Source organism: Xyrauchen texanus, chromosome 21 (genome assembly GCF_025860055.1).
Source record: "Xyrauchen texanus isolate HMW12.3.18 chromosome 21, RBS_HiC_50CHRs, whole genome shotgun sequence".
Lineage (NCBI taxonomy): Eukaryota > Metazoa > Chordata > Actinopteri > Cypriniformes > Catostomidae > Xyrauchen > Xyrauchen texanus.
The window spans coordinates 35,276,548-35,297,592 of NC_068296.1; the positions used below are offsets into that span (position 1 = coordinate 35,276,548).

Genomic DNA, 21,045 nt, shown 5'->3' on the forward strand with positions numbered 1-21,045 from the left:
TTTGTGCAACAAGTGTTGGACTACATACTGTTCTATGCAGAAGATCCATAGAAGTAGCATAGAAGATTTTTTTTTTTAAATACTTGAGGGAATAGCCTAACTTGGTTTCAGCATGTGTATCATTACATAAGATCCCCATCATTACAAATGAAACAAGCTATGTACTTTAATATAGTATTCTTAATCAGTTCTGGGTTTGCATTTTGGTTAAATAGAAAAATAAAATGCTTGTTGGCCCAATGCTGTAGTACACAACTTCAGCTCTGAATGGTGCTGTATCCGTTTTTTCCCAAAAGTTTTAAATGTGATAAATCAAACAAAAATATATATTTTTGAATAAGAATACCAATACAATATTGTGAAGTGAACATTGCAATACTTTGAAATATTGTTTTCCCCTCTACTGTGGAGACAAAAAAACTAGAAGGGGTCCTTCTGTTTGTAACTGATCCTATTGCAACACCGTTCCCTGTGTCCTTTTATAGTGCCTCAGCCTCCCTCACTGTATATGCATGCATGCACACATGTACGTACACCATGTATGTACACACACACACACACACACACATAATGATTGGTAACATAATCTAAATACACAAATCAGTAAAACATACAGTGATATGGAGACAAAGGGGGTACTCTCCAGACAGTGTATTTAAACACATTATTCACTATTATTTCACTATGATCTATCATTAGCACAGTGACATGCCTATAATGCTTTCAAGATGTTGCAGGGTGCAAATTCCACTTAGACCTCCTGCAACTTTATTTTTCTGTCTACTACATTTTTCTGTGTATCTTACAATCTGTGCAGTTTATGGTTTAGAGTGAATAGTGCTTTCTCTAAGAATAACATTTTCAAAGCGTTTTAAAAAATGTCTAACATAAAAAAAATTCAATAAAATAAAAAATAAAAAACTGCAAAATAATTGTCTTCGAAAAGTTATAAACCCAAATATGGATACCTGAATTATGGAAAGAGAAAAACAGGCTATTGATATTGTGCAAAAATAAAGAATAATAAATAAATAGACCAGTCCACTTCAGTACTGGTCAAATATTATGACTATGTTGTCGCTGTAATGAGAGATTTTCACATTTTAATCTTATATCAAAATAAGTATACGAAGGATAAAATAGACCGAAAATGTAATTGTTGTACATTAAGCTGCTTGAGCTAAATTCCATAAGAAGTACTACTTTAAGGATGGGATGATTAGTGTCATTTTGTCACATGACTCGGTATGTCAAAAGTTTAACGCGTTATTGACAGCCTAAAGTCCTCTGAACTGTGATCAGTCAGTTATGTAAATTATGGGCTGCATAGCGTTGTTTTAAGCACTACATAATGAAAATCTTACTAACTACCTAGCAAACTTAAATTTCAGGTTCAAAATGAAAATAATGTCATCATTTGCTCAATCAACCATTAACCATTTTTGTAGCTTCATTTCTGAGGAAAAAGATTTGTGCTGTGAATGTTTTAGTATGTCTGTATAGTACTTTCATCTCAAAAGAGCAAGAAAAAACACTGCTTTTCATTATATGCCCATTTTAATGCTGACAAAACTAGCTCTTTAAGAGTAGGGAAGAGAATAAATCAAAGGGCATATTTGGGATTAGGCCATCAGTTGGGAGATGTTTACGAGTGTGTTCTTGCTTGTGCATGCGTGCCCAACACAAACGCATTCCATGTGCGCTATGTGTATACAAAGTTCTTCATCGGATGATAAATGACCCCAGATTTAAGAACAGAGGGAAAATGGAAGACAGTAAGAAGGCAGCAAAGACGCCAGCTGTATTTTATAATTAGCACTAACTTGACATTTACAATGCTAGTCAAACCAGCAGTTGGATTTACATGCCACTATCATGAGGAAATTACATAAAGGGTAAATATTACAGTCTCAGAGGCTATCATGACCTTTGACCACTAACTGAATGCATTATCTGGAAATCCTATATTGTGGCCATTTTCCACTATGGATGTAACTGTAACAGGGTGTGTATGTTGAGATCAGTTGTGTCTAAAAGTCTGAAAGCTCATTGAAAATTTGGGATTCAAAATGTTAAATAAACCTGTAAAATAAAGTTTTATGATCTGGAATTTTTTTCAAACCCAAAGACAAACAAAAACATATTTTGACATTCACTATAATGACTTATAGTCAATTTCCTTGTTTCCATTGAAGCACAAGTTGCTCATTTGAACAATCTCAAAGCATGCTAGGACAACATGGCTCATCCGAATACCAGCTCGAGAACATAATGCCATAAAGCAAAAGGGTTTACCAATGGCATTCGGCCTCATTGATAAAACCTGGAGAGACATTTGAGACCTTTGGGATATATATCTTTAATGATACTTTTATGTTTCTTTCGTCCTTCTTGGAGCTAAACACTGTCCTTATTTACAATCACTGTATGAAAAAAAGAGCATTCTACTGAACATTCCTCCAACCTTCTCCTTTTGTCAAAATCATATGGGTTTGAAATGACAAGAGGATGAGTAAATAATAACAGAACTTTCATTTTTGTCTGAACTATTCTTTTAATCATTATTGTTGGCTTAAACGTAAAAGATCAAGTAAGTGGGCCACAGATGGGCAGAAGTGTGAGGTCAAATGCAATGTAATATCTCAGGTGGAGAAAGCTGCGGAGTGTGCATGCATGTCAGTTTTAGTGTGTGTGTGTGTGTGTGTGTGTGTTTGACAGACAGACAGAGAGAGAGAGAGAAAGTAGGAGAGTGAGCATGAAAGAGGTAGAGCAATAGAGTGACAGAGAGGACTTTACCTTCTTGTGAGGAACAATTGTCTGAGTCATGGCTAGCTCAAAGCTGTGTGCTCCTGTCAGCTGTGTTTTCTCCCAGAGTTTCCTCAACTGCTGTACACAATCATCTTGACTACACAGAGCCTCACTCATTTTACTCTGTAAAATAATCATTTATCATAATTTAGTCACATTACGTCATTATTAAAAACAACATCCAACCAAATACATTTACACTAAATACAACAAATAAAACTAAACAACACTAATTTGTATATCTGAATCGAAAACATCCATTTAAAAAGTAGACATATAATGATTCACTCATCTCACAAGTATGTAAAGTTACTGTAAAACCATTGGCACTTTTACTTACACACTTTTTACTGTGCAAGCATAATGTAAACACACATAGAACATGATTGAGTGTTACCTGCAGTGCCAGAAGCATGATTTGGATCCAGAGGTGTGGCTGATGGCTGCACAGAGAGAAGAAGGACTTCCCATAGAGACAGTAGTGTCCTTTCAGTGGACAAGAGAAGGACAGCTTGACTACACAGCCACGGTGTGAATCTGGAACATACAAACATAGACACAGGAGCATCAATTGCTTATGAATGTCTTAACCAAAAACATAATCTCCTTTCTAAACATAAAAAAATCCTCAAAGAAGTACCCAGCTAATCTGCTCCACTTTATAGTAGTAGTAATATACACTGCACATCTTGACAGCAGTCTCCTTGGAGATCATGATTTCAAGCTCTATTATACCTCCTATAGCGCCATCTAGTGCTCTGTGCATGCGTTTAGCGCTAGGAAGTAATCAAGCTTGAAATCATGATTGTGCCTAGAGACTGCAATGACAAGATGTGTGGTCAGGGTTGTGAGGGTTACCTTTAAAATATATGACACTACAGATTACAGAAAACATGCAGTAAAATGTCATTTGTAACGTAATCCATTAGATTACTCAAGGTCAGTATCATATTCTAAATACTTTGGATTACTTCTTCAGCACTGGTAGATTTTTTTTCACTTGTTTTGACTATACAAACTGTCAGTACAGTAAAACAAAATACACATCTTAAAAATACATTCTCTGAAAAACCTCAATATCTTCTGCAGTGTTGTTTCTAAATCAAGATCAATCAAACTGATCTTGTTTTAAAGATTTTTAGATATTTTTACAGGAAAACGATACAAAAATTATTATCAAGAAAATGATTTTTGCCCTAATATCAAAGATATTACTAGAAAAAAAGAAATTATGGTCTAACAGGAATTTTCTCGATAAAAAAATATTGTGAATGTAACGCATCATAAGAAAGTGTTTCACCGCTGTTCAAATGCACTTTGGATCACATCATTTATATAAATATTAAATTAAACAAATGACAATAAAATGCAAAGTAATCTCTTCAGTAATCAAATACTTTTTGAATGTAACTGTATTATAATTACCAATTATTTAAATTGTAACTGTAGTGGAATACAGTTACATATATACACTCACCTAAAGGATTATTAGGAACACCATACTAATACTGTGTTTGACCCACTTTCGCCTTCAGAACTGCCTTAATTCTACGTGGCATTGATTCAACAAGGTGCTGAAAGCATTCTTTAGAAATGTTGGCCCATATTGATAGGATAGCATCTTGCAGTTGATGGAGATTTGTGGAATGCACATCCAGGGCACGAAGCTCCCGTTCCACCACATCCCAAAGATGCTCTATTGGGTTGAGATCTGGTGACTGTGGGGGCCATTTTAGTACAGTGAACTCATTGTCATGTTCAAGAAACCAATTTGAAATGATTCGAGCTTTGTGACATGGTGCATTATCCTGCTGGAAGTAGCCATCAGAGGATGGGTACATGGTGGCCATAAAGGGATGGACATGGTCAGAAACAATGCTCAGGTAGGCCGTGGCATTTAAACGATGCCCAATTGGCTCTAAGGGGCCTAAAGTGTGCCAAGAAAACATCCCCCACACCATTACACCACCACCACCAGCCTGCACAGTGGTAACAAGGCATGATGGATCCATGTTCTCATTCTGTTTACGCCAAATTCTGACTCTACCATCTGAATGTCTCAACAGAAATCGAGACTCATCAGACCAGGCAACATTTTTCCAGTCTTCAACTGTCCAATTTTGGTGAGCTCTTGCAAATTGTAGCCTCTTTTTCCTATTTGCAGTGGAGATGAGTGGTACCGGTGGGGTCTTCTGCTGTTGTAGCCCATCCGCCTCAAGGTTGTGCATGTTGTGGCTTCACAAATGCTTTGCTGCATACCTCGGTTGTAACGAGTGGTTATTTCAGGCAAAGTTGCTCTTCTATCAGCTTGAATCAGTCGACCCATTCTCCTCTGACCTCTAGCATCAACAAGGCATTTTCAGCCCACAGGACTGCCGCATACTGGATGTTTTTCCCTTTTCACACCATTCTTTGTAAACCCTAGAAATGGTTGTGCGTGAAAATCCCAGTAACTGAGCAGATTGTGAAATACTCAGACCGGCCCGTCTGGCACCAACAACCATGCCACGCACAAAATTGCTTAAATCACCTTTCTTTCCCATTCTGACATTCAGTTTGGAGTTCAGGAGATTGTCTTGACCAGGACCACTCCCCTAAATGCATTGAAGCAACTGCCATGTGATTGGTTGATTAGATAATTGCATTAATAAGAAATTGAACAGGTGTTCCTAATAATCCTGAGTGTATTATGTACTTTAAATACGTAATCCCACTACATGTATTCCGTTACTCCCCAACCCTGTATATGATAAATTAAAATTTTGTTCTAAACCGAAGCCACCTGGATCACTTAAGAAGATATTAATTAAACCACTGGAGCCTTATGGATTACTTTTATGCTGCCTTTGTGCTTTTTTAACCTTCAGATTCCTAGCCACTTTTTACTTGCATTGAAAGGACCTACAGAACTGAAATATTTTTCTAAAAATATTTCTTTGTGACACACGTTAAGTAGAAAATGGTAAATTCTTCTAAGGAATGAATTCCATTAATTTAATCATGCAACATTGCATCTTGTGTATACGCCCTCTAATCCTCTCCAAACAGACCACAAGGTATCACCAAAAATAATGCCATAACCAATCACAAAATTAAAGTTCCTGTTTGGAACATTTGCACATACAGTGTGAAACTAGATCTGGGCGATAAGGCAACAGAAATGATATCTTGATATTTTTCAGCCTATTGACAATATTCAATATATATCTTGCTAATTATGTATTAGCTCTGAAATGGCTCAAAAGTTGTTGTTTTTTTTTGTACCAAAACATAATTTAGTAATATATTATACTTGTCCACCCTGTCTATGGCCCTTTGTCTGAAAAGCTCCGTTTTGGCCTAAGTGACTCCTTAAAACTTAAACGTAATCGCCCACTGTTATGATTGGCTAACATCGTTTAGCCCCTCAAATACAGTCACATTTGAAACTCAATCGGAAGAGGATGTACAAGCTCACAACATCATAAAACTACATTTTAAGGTTTACACATAACGCACATCCAACACATTGCATCTGAATATATTATTAAATATTATTTAATATATTATTAAAAGCAGCGCTGATGGGCACAAGAAAGTGTCCAGGATGCTGGCAGGAAGAGGCACAGCAGCTGATGAAACCGAACAGGGTCAACTTGATACCGTGTCTTTTTAAAAGTGGTGCGAGGTACATGACAGTGATCAAAGACGTCTGCCTAGTGCCTGTTTATATACAAAAATAATACAAAATAGTCTCGATGGATCCCCTTTGGTGTTCAGGAATAGTTAGGCCACACTAGGCCTTGTTTGCCCTTCACTCTCAGTTTATGAACTGAAGCACCAGTGGGTGGGGCCAAGGGTGCGATGATGTCAAGTAGGCATTGAAGTTTTTTAAATGAATTAATGGGCCCCCTAGTGACGTAGGGATTATATTTTTACACTGAAAGTGCTGTGTGTATTTGACAGTTTACAATGTTCTGCATCTGTTGAAACACTGTGCCACATTTGTAGATTTGTATAACTTTTAGCGTTACTAATGTTGGGAATAGCGCAAATGCATGAAACTGCAGTAATTGTTTTTCACAATGCATGTAAACTGCTCTAAAAGTGCTAAAAGCACAAGCTCATAAGCCCTGTTTGGGCACAGAACAACGCACACAGACCATGTTTATCTGTCTTTAATTGCAGCCTTTTGTAGTTTAATAATCACATAAGACCAACTCACAATTTTGTTTTTTTATTAATTGTGCAGCCCTGAAGGATCGTGAAATTAGTCTACTGATGCTCTCTTTATGAAACTTACTAGCCAAATAAATAACACCTTCAATGGGATTATATCGCTAATATACTATATATCGCCCAGCCCTATTTTGAACACAATTATTGTGTTTTCATGAACGTCCATTGATGTCACTTCCCAGAACTCGGGTACTTGAACCCATCCCTAATCTCTATCAGCAATTGAAAAGCCTATTTCGGTAAACCACTACTCATAACTGTCTGTGAATTCTGCCTACTGATTATACAAACCATGCAACATCTACTTCTCTATAAACATCATCTATTATCTTTGGTCTTCACTGACAGTGTGAGGAAGTCTAAAGAAGTGTACAGTTGGTTTAATGTTGCTTTTATGTGTTTGGGTTTGTAAATGTGGTCCTGCTGATGGCCCCTGAGTAGCATCAGCTTCAGTGTTCCTTTGACCCCCCCAGATGTGTCTCTTAAACAAAACAGAACTTGTGTTTTAGTTTTAATATTCTCCTTTTAATGCATGTTGGTGACATGTGTAGTCCATGATTTACTAAAGGTTTGAGTGTATAAAAACATGTGCAAACTTGATGGCATGCACAAAAAAAGGTCAGAGCTCAACTACTAACATAGTCTTCCGAGGATTGTGTCTTTTAAATGCCAAAAAAAAGCACATCTTGGCAATTTCTGTGCAATTTGATTCTTGCTGTGCATCATGCTGTCATTATGGCAAAACAAAGACTTTTAGAATACACAGAATACCCATTGATAACATTTATAATTTAATATTTAACTTATTTCTCATGAAAAAAACCCCCCCGATTTGATTCAGTTATTTTAGAACTCGAAATCATAACTGATGTTCATACAACTCATAACATTCTAAGATAAAAATAGACTACTAACAAATGATGTCATATTTCAGTGTTTTCTAATTTGCTTTGAACTGGTGAACTAGTTTAAGTTGCATTTCTCTCCAGTGCTCGATCGAAGTGGGCCGGCCGGTACGCACCAGTATGCAGAAAGAGCAATAGCACTCATTCTCTCCAGTTCAGCCTCCATGGTCAAATAATTGTAGTTTGTAATACAGATTTCGTTTTAGTATTATGTACATCAGTGGTGTGATGACTTAATGTGTGCATAACAGTATATTTGTTTTCCATGTGAATTATGAATTGAGACTTTGATTTCTTTGGACATGTTCCTGACAGGCTGCCACTGTTCAACCTATCTTTAACTAAATCAGATCCTGACAGCTTCACCACATTGGTGAAGTTTTACACATTCTGGTATGATGGCACTGAATCACTCATGCTGACACACAAACACGCTCACACATCCAGCCAGCACAGCAGGATTCAGACTGATCGATTGGCTGGCTGTTTGTCTGTGGGAAAGTTGTTGAATAACGTGAAGGGGAGGCAAAGTGCCGGGTCAGTGCAGGAGAGCTGCTGTTAAAATAGCTGTGCATCTGGAGACCAGAGACGGGCACCCCCAGTCTGCCACACAAAGCTAAAACTGTAGTGTACCAAATTTAGCATGCTTCTTTATACTACATACGGACTAATAGACATTTTGTCTGATACTAATAAATGTTAATTATTGTTGCTTACTAAGGAATCACTACTAATATTGCTCTTTCTATGGTTAGGTATCTATATCCTCTGATCCTAAGTATTACATTTTAGTGTGTAACTAGTTTCTGAAATGCGATTTGTTGAGGAGAGTAAATTGGACTTTTGAGGCTCGTTGGTGATAGAACAGAATAAATCTCCTTAACTTGGATTGAAGGAGGGACTTGGAGTAATTTTTAGGGACCAGAATATTTCTTTTGACTTGGGCCAGGAAGCAACCCTCTTGAAGAATGACAGCCAAACAGGTTGAGAAAATTCAGAGTTTGAGTCATGATAGTTTTTGGGTAAACTATCATTATAAATTTATATAATGTTGAATACATAATAGAAAAGAATAGAATTTAAGGTTAAGTGTGAGTGAAGGGGTGTAAATGTAGTGATAAAAGTAGCAATTTTAATACCATTGTGTTTTCATAAACAAGATGAACATGCTCCACCCAAACATTCATTTAGAACTAAATGGTTCTTTTCATGACGTTTGGCCATGACGAACTAATTAGGTTATAGACAAAGCCAGCATACTTGATTTCAGCACTTAACCCTTTAAGCTTTTGATTGCTTTGCTGTATCAACACACAAAAACATTTCAGTGCCACCTTAGAGATATATGATGTATGTAAAACAGTTAAAGGATGGGCAAGGAGGAGGCGAGAACCGGCTAGTCAACATAAATCATATTTAATAAAACTCAAAGCACAAACATAAACACACATGACGGACATGTCCGTAATTCTCTCTCTCTCGAACAATCATCACCGGCCGCCTTTATCCCTCAAGCGCCTCATCAGGCTGATTGGGGACCGGGCGCTGATATTCCGACCGGCCCCGCCCCCTCCGCTCCACACTCCTCCCGGCGTTATCTCAGGCCGGGTGCCACCGGCATGACGTACACCCCCCCCATCCCTGGGGCGGGGTGTATCTTGCGTCCCGCGTGGTCATCCCCGCCTTCCTCGCCCTGGGAGGAGACAGGAGGGGAAGACAACAACAACAACAACAACAAAAAAAAAAACAAAATAGGCGAGGGAAAAGGCCAACACGGTGCGACAGGGAGAGAGAGAGAGGAGAGAGAGAAAAAGCTCACTCACCGGTTCTCTGATGTACCGTCGCGTGGTCCTCGAACACTCCTCCACACTCAGGCGGACGACAGCCGCTCCAACACCGGGCGAACCGGAGTGAAACCGCCGACCCCAGCGGGCAGAACGCGCCTCCGCTTTCTGGCGGCAAATGGGGACACTCCTCCGCCCCTGGCAGCGGCTCTACCGCTCCGGGCGGTCGGAGAGTTTCTTCCCTCCTCCCTCGCGGACGGGCGGTCTTCCCTCGACCCCTCCGCGTCTCTGGGGACGGCAGGGCACTCCTCCGCCCGGCAGCGGCTCCTCGCTCCAGGCGGTCGGGGTATCCAGTCCCCACTTGCCCCGCGGACGACGGCCGTACTCCGCGATCCGGGCGGTCGGGCTACTCCGTCCCCGGCAGATGGCAGCGGCGCCCCTGGGTGGACGGCAGTGTCGAGGACCCTGCGACGGGCATCCCTCCTCCTTCCCGGTTTCGGCACCAATGTAAAACAGTTAAAGGATGGGCAAGGAGGAGGCGAGAACCGCTAGTCAACATAAATCATATTTAATAAAACTCAAAGCACAAACATAAACACACATGACGGACATGTCCGTAATTCTCTCTCTCGAACAATCATCACCGGCCGCTTTTATCCCTCGCAGCCTCATCAGGCTGATTGGGGACCGGGCGCTGATATTCCGACCGGCCCCGCCCCCCTCCGCTCCACAATGTCAAATCAGAAAAATAAGAACAAAAAAAAATCTTTTTTGGCTCAATTTAATTTGTGCATTTTCAACAGTTTCTTAGGCTGAGTTTCAGAATGTATCAATCTATATAATTAAAATTTTTTAAACATTTTCTTAACCATGATACCAAACATTTCACCCTGTTTTTTTTTTTTTTTTGTAGACTAATAAGCCTTTAATTTTGGGTACCCCACTGAAACAGGAAACCTTTAAAAAGACATTCAGAGTGTAAAGGTTAATAAAACAATGTGAATAAAAAATTTTATTTCTGTTCATCACACAAAATTATTCAGAATACTTGGAATATATTACAAAAGTCAAACTGATTACTTTTATTGTGGTTTTATGGTGTTTTATTTGTGTGTGCCTGTTTCAAGTCTCAATTCCCTGTCATTATACGGCATAAACCACGTGAAGATTTATTTTAATTTACCTTTTGTGTAAAAAAGGTAAATTAATTTGGAGCAACATTAGGATAGTGTAAATAATGACATATTTATTCCCTTAACAAGACCCATAATTAATGGCGGTTCTAAATGTTTAAAAGCTTATATAAGGTCTAGAGAAGTTATAACATACTAATAACACTTTTATATTCATATGTCATCAATGGGTATTATATGTACAGTTGAAGTCAGAAGTTTACATACGCCTTAGCCAAATACATTTAAACTCAGTTTTTCACAATTCCTGACATTTATTTGTAGAAAACCTTCCCTGTCTGAGGTCATCTACTTTATTTTAAGAAAGTGAAATGTCAGAATAATAGTAGAGTATGATTTATTTCAGCTTTTATTTCTTTCATCACATTCCCAGTGGGTCAGAAGTTTACATATATTTGGTAGCATTGCCTTTAAATTGTTTAAATTGGATCAAATGTTTTGGATAGCCTTCCACAAGCTTCTAACAATATGTTGCTGGAATTTTGGCCCATTCCTCCAGACAGAACTGGTGTAACTGAGTCAGGTTTGTACTCCTCCTTGCTCGCATACATTTTTCCACTTCTGCCCACACATTTTATATCGGACTAAGGTCAGGGCTTTGTGATGGCCACTCCAATATCTTGAAGTCATTTTGCCACAAATTTGGAGGAATGCTTGAGGTCATTGTCTATTTGGAAGACCCATTTGCTACTGAGCTTAAACTTCCTGGCTGATGTCTTAAGATGTTGCTTCAATATATCCACATAATTGTCCTTCCTCATGATGCCATCTATTTTGTGAAGTGCACCAGTCCCTCCTGCAGCAAAGCACCCCACAACATGATGCTGCCACCCCCATGCTTCACAGTTGGGATGGTGTTCTTCGGCTTGCAAGCATCACCCTTTTTCCTTCAAACATAACGATGGTCATTATGGCCAAACAGTTACATTTTTGTTTCATTAGACCAGAGGGCATTTCTCCAAAAAGTAAGATCTTTTTCCCCATGTGCACTTGCAAACTGTAGTCTGGCTTTTTTATGGTGGTTTTGGAGCAGTGGCTTCTTCCTTGCTGAGCAGTCTTGCAGTTTATGTCGATATAGGTCTCGTTTTACTGTGGATATAGATACTTGTCTACCTGTTTCCTCCAGCATCTTCACAAGGTTCTTTGCTGTTATTCAGAGATTGATTTGCACATTTTGCACCAAACTAAGTTCATCTCTATGAGAAAGAATGTGTCTCCTTCCTGACCAGTATGATGGCTGCGTGGTCCCGTGATGTTTATACTTTCATATTATTGTTGTTCAGATGAATGTGGTACCTTCTGGCATTTGGAAATTGCTCCAAAGAATGAACCAGACTTGTGGAGGTACACAATGTTTTTTCTGAGGTCCTGGCTAATTTCTTTTGATTTTCCCCATGATGTCAAGCAAAGAGGCACTGTGTTTGAAGGGAGGCCTTTAAATACATCCACAGGTTTGGCTCCAATTCAGTACACCTACTATCAGAAGCTAATTGACTAATTTTCTGAAGGCTTGACATCAGTTTATGGAGTTTTTCAAGCTGCTTAAAGGCACAGTTAACTTGGTGTACGTAAACTGCTGACCCGCTGGAATTGTGATTCAATTAAAAGTGAAAAAAATCTGTCTGTAAACAATTGTTGGAAAAATTCCTATAACTTGCTAATATTAAATCTGTGGAGTGGTAAAAATGAGTTGTAATGACTTAAACATGAGTGTATGTAAACTTCTGACTTCAGCTGTATTATTCATTCTTAAAGCTTTACCCAAATGACAGCATGACACGCAGCCCGAATCAGATTAATACCTGCCTTTTCATTCATAATAATTTGCTGTCACCATTCAGAAATGACTTTCTGGCATAATAAATCACTTAGCGGGTGAAATGTATTCAATAAGACCTGGATTCCAATATAACGTCAACATGAAACAGCATTTACAACCCATTTTACTTTTGTAATGTATTTTGCAAATTTAAATATTCAACCATAATTTTTTTTAGGATGGGACGACTCGCTGGGAGATACATTATATCAAGAGAAATTGCTATTTACATTTATTTGTAATGTTACCTTCAATGACACAGTGATCAGGTATGGGGATCTGTTTCATCATTTCTGCACAGAAGGTTTTGATTTCTTCCATGTTTTCTCTCAGGTGGGTCCAGAGTCGATCACCCTCCAGAGGGTCTTCCACCTCCACCTTTTGCCCCTCACTGTTTGGAGATGTGTCTTGGGGAAGTTTACTCTCTGTGGCTTGTGTGTGGTTCTCCTCCAGGGTGGAAAGGACAGGGCTGGTCTCAGGGCTGGGACTGGCCTCACAGGTATCGGGCTCTGGACTCAGCTCCACCCCCTCTCCCTCTGGACTGCTGTCAGAGTTAATGGAACGTGTGAGTACAGCATGAAGAGCCAGACTCTTTGATCTGAATGTAAGAGAAGTCAAATTACAAAAGCACTCGAGTCAATTTGTTTCAAGTTACTTTAAAAGGGTAATATTCTAGAACACGTAGAATGTGTTTTTTTACCGTTATATTTTTTTATCCACTTACAATCCAATCAAGGTCATCATTTAGTTTTTCATAACTATTTTCTACCCTTTATCTGATCCTTCGAATTAAGAGCTATTCACAACCCATTGCATATATGTAATGTGACCAAACTGTTGCCACAAGAATGCCATTATATGATGTATCAATATGACTTGTCTTCACTGGAATTAATGGAGTAAACATCAGTTATTGGAAGGTGTTGTCCACCAACTCCCCAGAAGTGGTGTTCATATTTTAATGTGCTAATGATTGTATGACCATGGCCATTTATGAACCAGATGTTTTGCTGCTGTCTCAATAAATGGTCTCCATGTATGATGGAGGGTGCTTCGTGTTGTGTACATCAAACTCTTTATTTCAAACACAAGAAAAATCATTTTTTTCCATTACATGTAACCTTTAAATCACATTTAGTTCTATATACATTACAATTTTCACTACTGCATGGTGCCATTTTAATATTTAAGAAAATACATTTGCTGAGTATGTAAAATTGAAAGACTACAGATCAAGCCCACCTGTTGAATCTCATCTCTCTGCGCTCGTCTCTTGCTGCCTGGCTCAGGCTGTGGCGTCTCTGAGGTCCTGGAGACGCGTCCTCAGTCTCAGACTCCGCCCCCTCTTCACCAATCTTCTGCTCAAAGGCCTGGATCTTTAACTGCAGATGCTGACTCTCAGCAAACACGGCAGAACTAGACTCTGCTTCACACGGCCGCAAAAACACCAGATTCTCTTCACCTCTGCCATACATACAGAGATATAGGTTGTGTTTGAAAAAATACAATGCTACGTACAGTAGACATACAGCAAAAATGCATATAGTAGTAAACCGTGTAGCATCAGCTTCAATGTCCCTCAACCCTTTAGATGTGTCTCTTAATCAACACAAAATTTGCCTACAAACTATTTATGTACAAACTAGTTTGTATTTCAATGTTTAACTTTTTTTCTAAATTGAAATATTGCTAAATATTTAAGTGTCAGTTCTCACTAGTACTTGATTGAAGTGGGCTGACCAGTACGTATCAGTACCCCGAACATGGCCATAAACAATAAAACACTTGTACAGGGGTATCCTATTAATATTCACAAATAAATCGAATCCATAAATGTGAACAAATATCCATACTTTTACAACTCATGAACACATAATACACATGCAAAGGCAGTTAACTGATTTTTTTTTAAATTTTTTATTATTGATATTTTAAATACAAACAAAACTTATAATACAATTAAGTGTTCCCCCTCAAAACAAACAAATAAAAATCAGGAAAATGTCAGTATTATTTTCCTAGTGTTAATAAAGTTACACAAGGACGACCATATCAACCATATCATTTATTTTATGGAATCATGATTACTGTTTAATGAAGGTCCAAAGTAGTGTATATGTGTAGTGTTCATACAGTGGCACACTTGAGCACAGTGTGATAAACAGAGCTCACAGTGACAGAGTTGCCACCTTCAAAATTGAAAAATATAATCTATTATACAGACTACATAGGACTAAGAAGTTATTTACATAAAAAAGTAAATATATAGTATATATTTTCACATTCTGAAGATTGTGCTAGGCTCCCAGTGGGATGAATTACTACAGGTGAGCAAATTTCCCCAATATGTCTAATTTGTGCAAATACAGAATTCAATTATTTTATTAAAAAATTCACTGAACTTAAATAATTGAATACTGTATCCATGTAATGGGACATTCTGGGAAAATGTGCAGTATTCCAACCGTGAGGCGAATAGGCTACATCAGCAGAAGACCAAAGAAAGCTGAAGCTGCAGTGGGCACAGCTTCACTGGACAGATAAAGACTGGAAAAACATCACCTGTTCTGATGAATCTAGATTTCTTCTGAGGTACACATATGTAGGCCCACTGCAGCCTCCGCTTTCTGATCTTGGCTAACAGAAGTGGAACCCAATGTGATCTTCTGCTGTTGTAACCCATCCGGCTCAAGGTTTGATGTGTTGTGCATTCTGAGATGCTATTCTGGTCACTACAATTGAACAGAGCGGTTATCTGCGTTACTGTAGCCTTTCTGTCAGCTCGAACCAGTCTGTCCATTCTCTGTTGACCTCTCTCATCAACAAGGTGTTTCCATCTGCAGAACTGCTACTCACTGGATGTTTTTTGTTTTTGGCACCCTTCTGAGTAAATTCTAGAGACTGTTGTGTGTGAAAATCCCAGCAGATCAGCAGATACAGAAATACTCAAACCAGCCCGTCTGGCACCAACAATCATGCCACGGTCCAAATCACTGAGATCACATTTTTCCGCATTCTGATGGTTGAACATTAACTGAAGCTCCTGAACCGTATCTGCATGATTTTATGCACTGCATTGCTGCCACACGATTGGCTGATTAGTCACATGAATAAGATATGGTGAAACACTTTCCTGTTCTTTCTATTTAAAAAAATAAATAAATATTATTACTTATTTCCCCCCTCGAGGCTCACTTAAGCACCTATTTCTACTTGATTTAACCCTAAAAATGATGTCTGTTGGTGTAACCTAATGTAGTTAGGTTTATTTATTCCTGTTAAATAATCATTTTGACTTCAAGTGAAATCAGAATGAAATTCTCAAGAATCTTGCTGAATATAAATTGAAGCCTCTCACTTCTAATATTGCGATTTTTCAAACAGATATGCAAAGTGGAAGATGCCACATACAGCAAGAAGCAGCACAAGGTTTGACAGACTTACTATCTTCTGGTGTTTAGGAATAATAATATCTATCCAGTTTTCTCCTCATAAAACTGAAGTAAAGGTTAACATGTTAAAAGTGTCCTTCGTGTGGTCAACATCTAAACTAACTGGTTTAATTCAAGTCACTGAATCAACTTGACTTAATCAAGTTATGCCAACAAATCAAATTTTAGATAGATCAGGAAGAAATATTTCATTAAAGGGCTAGTTCACCCAAAAATGATAATTCTCTCATGATTTACTTTAAGCAATCACAGATGTGTATGTCTTTTCTTCTTCAGCAGAACTGAAATGGAGATATTTATAACCACATTTCAGCTCTGTTTGTCCAGACAATGAAAGCAAATGGTTGCCATGACGCTACTGGCTGTTTGATGGTCCAAAAGTCACATTTAGGCAACATAAAAGAAATCCACACAACACCAGTCGATCAATGAATGTCTTCTGAAGGACTTGGTGGGACATTTTGAGTTTTAAAAGTATGATCACTTTAAAACAAAAAACTAAAATTCCATCTAATCCAATTTCCATTCAATCATCTAATTCCTTTTCTATTTTTTTCTTTCTCTGTCATCCGTCCTACGAGTTTTTCTCTAAAGAGCAAAAATAAAGCCTTAGAAACTTCTTCGCAACTCTGTTCTGCCTATAAACTGCAAATCACTGATTCGCAATGATCAGACAAAAGCCTGCAGATTAAGATTCTTATAAAAGTAATTCCATCATAATAACATTTCAATTACTGATATAAATCCAATGCGTTTTCAAAAGCAAATTTTGGAACATGTCAAGGCTATTCAGAAAATCGAATAAAGCAATATAATTTGGAAAGTGTGTGTGTGTGAAATGTGTGTGTACCTGTCCAGCTTGCGTCCCAGCAGCCGGGCGATGGCGGCAAAACTGTTACTCATGCGGTAAATTTCTTTTCCTCCTCCGCCCAGGATGGATGTGTAGTGATCGGTCAGGCAGCGGATCTCCAGCAGTAGTGTGTGATGGACGCTGTGCTCCATACTCGCTAACAGAGACACCAGGTACTGCAGAGCCCCACGAGCCTGGACCTGCACACAACAAAAACACAGCAATTGTGTTACGAATCATTATAAGTCAGTACAGTCATTATAAAGTCATAATATCAAATGGATAGTTCCAAGTGGTGTTCAAAGCCGTTGTTAAATGCTGATAAATTCTCAGAATTGTTTATTCTGATTGTTATTATTATACAGTAAATACATTTTACTATTCACTAAACATTGGTGTCTATTATCACATTACTACTGTTATTGTTACGCTTTATAAAAGCAAGGGGGGTTCCTAGGCATGACATGAAGTGGAGAACTCCCTAAATCATAGCCAAATCACTGAAACACACAGCCTCTCTTGGCTTATTGTTCAATTAGTCAACATTATTTCATGCATAACAGATCAATATTTCATGTATTTTTCAAATAGGAGAGTATAATTTAGATGTATTTATATAAGTATATGAATGCATAAAACTAATGATCTCTTAATCATTACAACATTTTATAAATAATGTTAATGACTTATTCATTGAAATGTATGAAACATATTATAACTAGGGATGTGCGAGACTTGTCGACTAAATGGTTTTGATGCTGTGAGTTGACACTGGAATTTCTAGTTGGTCAAAATGATTCCCCATTATTTCACGGTTCTGTATTTTTACACATTGACGTTTGGCTTTATATTATTACAAAGGCTGTGCTTAAAATACTGTCATGTTAATGTTACACATTTTAAATAATTAATTATACAAATGATAAAAAGGAGGATATCTGGAGCAGATGTATCCAAAGTTTAATTTCACCTTAGGTTACGCCCGTTTCTTCCCTCTCTCACTCGTGGCAAGCGCAGAAAAATGTCCTCTTGCAAGACCAGCAAAGTAGCTATAGAAATGACTTTGGTGGTGGTGTGAAAAGTGGTTTTTCAAAATGCTGGCTTGCAAGTCGCTATGGATGTTTTCACATTTGCGTCTTTGAAACTTTGGATGCTTGCAAGTTATTTTCCCGCCGATCTGTCTTTTTAAAGCACAGGATAATCACCTCAGGTGAGTCAGGTCCAGTCTTTAACCGTACCATGTTACATTTACATTTATGCATTTGGCAGACGCTTTTATCCAAAGCGACTTACAGTGCACTTGTTACAGGGACAATCACCCGGAGCAACCTGGAGTTAAGTGCCTTGCTCAAGGGCCCAACAGTGGCATCTTGGTGGTGCTGGGGCTTGAACCCCCAACCTTCTGGTCAGTAACCCTGAGCCTCAACCACTGAGCCACCACAACACCCCATGTTGGCATTAACATGTTGACATGTTAATTGTGTTCATCAAAAATGTATGCTTTTAAGTAGCCTATGACTATTTTAGGCTAGGTATGCAAAGTTTACCCTGCTGATCAAGAAGGATATTTTCAATGGTGTGCCAACAAATACATTAGATTTTTTTTTACAGGCCTACTTTATTCAATCCTAGCCATCGTAACCAAACAGCTGTCATGTTAGCTCATAGGATAATGCACTTTTTGTTTATTGATTTACTCACAATGTAGAGGGCTGATGAGGGGTACGTAACATGTTGCACAATGGGTGTGTGTCTGGCTGTAGCTATATATTACATATCTAAACACTATATTTCATTCCTAATTTAACCCAAAACGTGGATCTGTTTCAAAACATGTTTTTGCTCGAATCAGAGTGGTGACTCAAAGCAAACACTAAATCACACTGAAAGGGGGAGATAATAAATTATCATATTGGCATGAGCAACTGTATTCCCCATTGAAAACATTAGATTTGTATAAGCTGATGTACTACCAATGTGTCTGATCTATGCTTGGAGTCTTGACGTGAAAGTTAAAAAACAGACTAAAAAATATATTTTTAAAAAGTATTCTGACTTCTCTCTCTATCTCACAATGCCAGAACTTATGATCTGAAGAAACAGACCCTAGAGTATAACTATCCTTATAAGAGGTCCATATATATACTGTACAAAGTGAACCGATACCATGGGAGACTTGAGAAAGGAGGCCCATAGTTAAATGTGGGCGGAATTGAAGATTTAAACCGAGTCGACCCATACGTCACAATTGTGTTCCTGAGCAAGACACTTCAGGACAATTCAAAACCTAGTAAACGGCCTTGTTGTCTACTGCCTAAATAGGTAGCTACTTAGGCAGTATACTTACCTGAATAGAACCTTGCAAGAATGTTTTGGATCACTCTTACTAGACAGCAACTTAGCAACAAATGTTGCTTGAATGTTGAATTCGATAAAGTTAAAGCTGAAGTGTGTAATTTCTGCATCACTAGCTCAACAAAAGAGTTTGAGGTTTTCAAACAGATTCAAGAAAAATCCTCAAGTCTCCATTTGGTGGTAAAAAACTGATAGTTCCGTCCCAAACTTAAACCATTGGTTGAGTCAATGTTACTGTGCCGGGCTGTATGGGTTGCTCAAACAAACAGGCTAATCTTTTGATTGCACCACAGAGCTTCACTGTTGCTCTTTTAGGTGAAATCAACCTACAAATGGCTTTCTTAAAGTTGACTGCATATTACGTTTTTATACAAAAAAAATTAATACACAAAATGACACACATCGGCCTTAAATTTCCTAAGCTGACAAAGATGAATGGTACCAAAGAAGTGCAAATGACAAAATCCTCCTGAAAAGAATTTAAATAAAAAATGCTTAACCAAAATTGAGAATAACAAGACAGAGCAGTCTGATGATGTATATCTTATGAATACAAAAGAGAAAAGACTGAGACTTTCAGTTTAGGTCCCGTAGTAGATGCTGGCATAAATTGTAGTTCCCAATTGTAGATGAGATTATTAATGACGCATCGAACAGCTGGAAACCTGGGCTGCTGAAGTGAACACTGCTCTGTTGAAATTACTCAAGAAAAAATAAAAGATTTGAATTTAATCTTCAAGATACAACATCAGTATCTAATAGCACTTTTCCACTGCACTTTATGGTTCTACTTGACTCTACTCACTTTACTTTTCTGAGCTTGCATTTCCACTGCAGTTTAGTGCCGCCTCTATGTGGGTGGAATTATAGGCTGATCATCATAGTTGTGCTGCCTCTACTGCCGTGACATCACTTAAACACGACACAAAACAATAAACAATTAACACAACCGCTAGCTGTTAGCTTCTAGCTCATTGTGCTGCACAAAGCAGTTGTTGCATGGTGATTTTACACAAGTGTAACAGTTAAATTAGTCTGGTTGTTTTAGAAGCAAGCTTCCCAGTAGCTGGTCAACTGAATAAAGTGAAGCTTTCAAGCAGAGTATAGAGTTAACTTAACAAAACGTACCATCCTCCACCATTGACTCCAGCCGGGCACTCTCACTCCCATGGCTCGCCGGTCAAGACAGAGTCCATTTGGTCGAACCACTTCCACTTTTCCTTGATGGTTTTGTAGTCACTGAAGTTTTGTTTTGTTTTCCCTACACTGTTGGTAGGTCCGGTGGTAGCTGTGTCTCAGCTGTGCGGCCAACAGCCGAGACACTTCCTGAAAGACTTTTGCATTTCGTTCTTTGCTAACGAGAGGAACGTCTGGACCTCGTTTATTGACCATGGCGTGGTTTTGCGCACAGCCATTTCTTTTTACAATTCAAAAGTCCTGTGAACAAATGATACTGCTATTGCTGTAGCTAATTTAAAATTAAAGCTGGTTTAATTTTGCCTTTGGTTATAGTGTTTATCTTTACATATTCAGGAAATTGTTCATTGAAGGTAGTGCAATACTGCTTAATTAGGTTATTTTAAAATTAAATGAAGGTTGACTCATAGAATATACATGGACTGTGCAACCCATTACAACGAGGTCAATTTCGAGCTAAATTT

The 21,045-nt window shown here is 38.3% G+C and overlaps 1 protein-coding gene across 2 annotated transcripts in view; it reads right to left on the bottom strand.

The window, feature by feature from the left end:
* Positions 1 to 21,045, bottom strand: part of LOC127662005 (ventricular zone-expressed PH domain-containing protein-like) — a 160,784-nt gene that overhangs the window by 33,180 nt on the left and 106,559 nt on the right. Inside the window, exons 7-11 of one of the 2 annotated variants that reach the window (XM_052153016.1) lie at positions 17,030 to 17,229; positions 13,970 to 14,191; positions 12,976 to 13,271; positions 3,206 to 3,345; positions 2,797 to 2,931 (exon numbers count right to left, since the gene is read on the bottom strand). In XM_052153016.1, coding sequence (XP_052008976.1) covers positions 2,797 to 2,931; positions 3,206 to 3,345; positions 12,976 to 13,271; positions 13,970 to 14,191; positions 17,030 to 17,229 — 993 coding nt within the window. Of the gene's footprint in view, positions 1 to 2,796; positions 2,932 to 3,205; positions 3,346 to 12,975; positions 13,326 to 13,969; positions 14,192 to 17,029; positions 17,230 to 21,045 lie in introns of both variants that reach the window. The other variant, XM_052153015.1, reaches the window with a different exon arrangement.